Here is a 2816-nt window from a genome sequence, read left to right on the forward strand (position 1 = left end):
GATGCCTCTGAGGGGCCCATGTTGGGAATCCCTTCCCTGAGGGACTAGCCGCACAACAGTATAGTACGGAATATAGTTTATTCAAGTCATGGGAGAGTTAAGAGGGTGGTAGAGGCAGAGAGAGGAGTAGAGGAGTAGAGGCCGGCCATGAGCACGTGGGACAGAGGGGGAAGGGAAAGGGGAGAGCAAGGCTGCAAGAGCACAAGGGCAGGAGAGGCCAAGAGAGAGAGGAGGGGTCAAGCAGCCCTTTTATACTGTCAGGTCACTGGGGTGGAGCATACCTGGCCACTGCTGGGTAATTGAGGGGTGGGGCATACCTGGTTGTTGCTAAGCAACTGAGGGGTGGGGTTTACAGAATCCCAACAATAACCACTTTAAGCTCTTAGATATTTCTTCATTAATTTTCCTAATTATTTTGTTGTGTTTTTATATATTTAACATATTTTTTTGTAGTGCTGGGTATCAAACCCATAGGTTCATGAATGACAGGTCTACAACTTGATTCTACATAAGTCTACAACTTAACCAAATCTCCTGTCCTCCATTATACATATATCTCTTTCAGCTTCCGGTCTCCGACTGTTACATAATTATTTCTTGTTAAGTAGGAACCTATATTACAGGCACAGTATTATTCACATGAGGTACGGCAGCATAACTTACAATTATTTTATTTTTCTTGGGGTTTCTAATTACTTGCTTTGATTTCAAAACAAAGACAATGACTAATTCACCCCAGGCTTGTAAAAATCACTAGCATACATTCGCATACACCAGCCATTTGCTCTTTTTTAGACATTGAGAACATTCCATCTTTGGATATTAACTGTTTGGGTCATGTGGTTACCGCCTCCAGAGGAGTTAGAAACATGGCCGTCCAAAGTCAAGAAAGTCTCCTTTTTGTTCACAAATACACATGTTTTATCCTCCCACTCCACAAGGGCATCATCTTTCCAGTTACTTTCTTGTCCCTCCACTTGTCAAGGTTTGTAACATCTGCAGTTTACTCTGTAACTAGAATTAAGTATTCTCTTTAAAGAAGAAAGCCATAGTTGGTCCATTTGCCTTACTACCAGGGTGTAGTCAATTCCTGTGAAACTGGACTTTCTTTTCTTTGGAACCAGTGTCTTTTTGGCGGGAACATCTTCACATAGTCCCACTATTTTTTTTTTTTTTTTCAAAATCCTGCCGTCATATTTGGAAGTTTTCCTGTAGTCTTGCTTTGACCCGATGTTTCAATATAGCCTCTTGTGGAAAGAGATGCATGCTTTTAAGATCACATTCTTGATATAACAGGCCTCTTATTCAATTCAATGTCTAGTTCACAGTCCAGTACTCTTAAAAGATTAATTCAGAACCCAAGTTTGAGGTAAATCTGTGTTCTTGAAAACTTAACATTCCTTTCACATTATGCATCCTGTGCCCTTTGCCATATCCTAAGATTTGCCAGGTGTTTGCTGATGTGTAGTTCCTTGAATACTTTCTTGTTTACCTCCTCTGCTGCTGGAACACAATATCTTTGTTCTAAATCGACCCAGGTAGCTTCTAAATCCCACCTCCAATTCCCAGGAAGGGGAAGTGGTGAGCAGACCGCCCGAGAGCGAGCCTGCTCTCGCGAGACTGCACGTTCTTCTCGCGCATCCCTGAAGGTGCCACAGGGCGGCCTGCCATCTAGCGGTCCCGGTTGGCGCGCAATGCAGACGCGGCTCTAAATGTGTACCTGCAAGCAGATGTTGAGGATCACTGAGCCCGCGATGTAGAAGTACGGGAAGTTCATTCGCAGCTGCCAGGACAGCTCAAAGAAGGCGAGCAGGGTGCGAGAGAGCACCTTACAGAAAACACCGTACGGGGTAGCGGCCGCAGGGCCCACAGCCCTGACCGCCAGGGCGGACGGGAAGTCGGCGGGGACCATGGCGTTGTCCCACTAGGTCGAGGTTCTCCAAAGCTTCGCGCACTCCCAAGCCGGACCGAGCCGTGGCCTGGATGAAGCGGCCACCGCTTCAGTCTCAACGCCATCGGCCGCCGCTCCCTCCCAGGTGGCACCTCTCAATACCTTTATCATTCCTTTTCTCACCTTTTTTATCATTTCGTTTTATCCCTCATTACAGTTTTACTTTATGTCATAGCGACATTCATATTTTTATACATCGGTATAAAATGTAGAGAAACACTCACTTTTTCTTCAGTATTTATAAGCATGCTTTTCTTTGATATTTATGCAATTCAATACAATAATTAATGGTAAATCAGCTTGAAATGTTTCTTTAATGACATACTTGGGGTTTTCATAAATGTTAGTATACTAACTGCAGATATCTGTACCATTTTTATTCTCATACCTTTATAGTAAGTATCAACAAAAGCCTTCGATAGAGTACTGTACAAAAAGATATGGCCCAATGTCAATCTGTAACTTTTACTAGTAAAAGGAATTGAAATATCACATTTTCTCTGTGCTGTCTGCAAGAGTGATATCCACTTAGGAGGGCTCAGTGGTCTCACTCCACAAATAGGGATACAGAAGAGTGGTGTTGTTGAGTCCCCTTCTGGCCAAATGTTGTTATGTTCTTGTCCTGAAGAAATGATACTCTGGATACAAAGTACAGGGTGCCAGGAAGTAAGAATTTAGTGCACCTGAGCCAATGTCTTCCCCCCCCCCCCACCACACACTCAGTTGTCTTGATTTTCTCAAGTCCAAGAGATTGAGGAGACCCGAATCACCTTCACCACAACACTCCTCTCTCTCTCTCTCTAAAAATTAAAAACAAAAATAAAAACAAAAACAAACCCTTAGTTACGAAACTTGATATTTAATG

At 43.4% G+C, this 2816-nt stretch overlaps 1 protein-coding gene across 1 annotated transcript; it reads right to left on the minus strand.

The window, feature by feature from the left end:
* Positions 1–1708: 1708 nt before the first annotated feature.
* LOC308440053 (small integral membrane protein 10-like protein 1) lies at positions 1709–1912 on the minus strand (the record flags this gene model as incomplete). Its single annotated transcript, XM_080941987.1, has 1 exon — positions 1709–1912. One exon carries the CDS (start codon positions 1910–1912, stop codon positions 1709–1711), a length of 204 nt encoding a protein of 67 aa, XP_080798113.1.
* Positions 1913–2816: the final 904 nt, after the last annotated feature.

This window comes from Micromys minutus (assembly GCF_963924665.1).
Source record: "Micromys minutus genome assembly, chromosome: 1".
Taxonomy (NCBI): domain Eukaryota; kingdom Metazoa; phylum Chordata; class Mammalia; order Rodentia; family Muridae; genus Micromys; species Micromys minutus.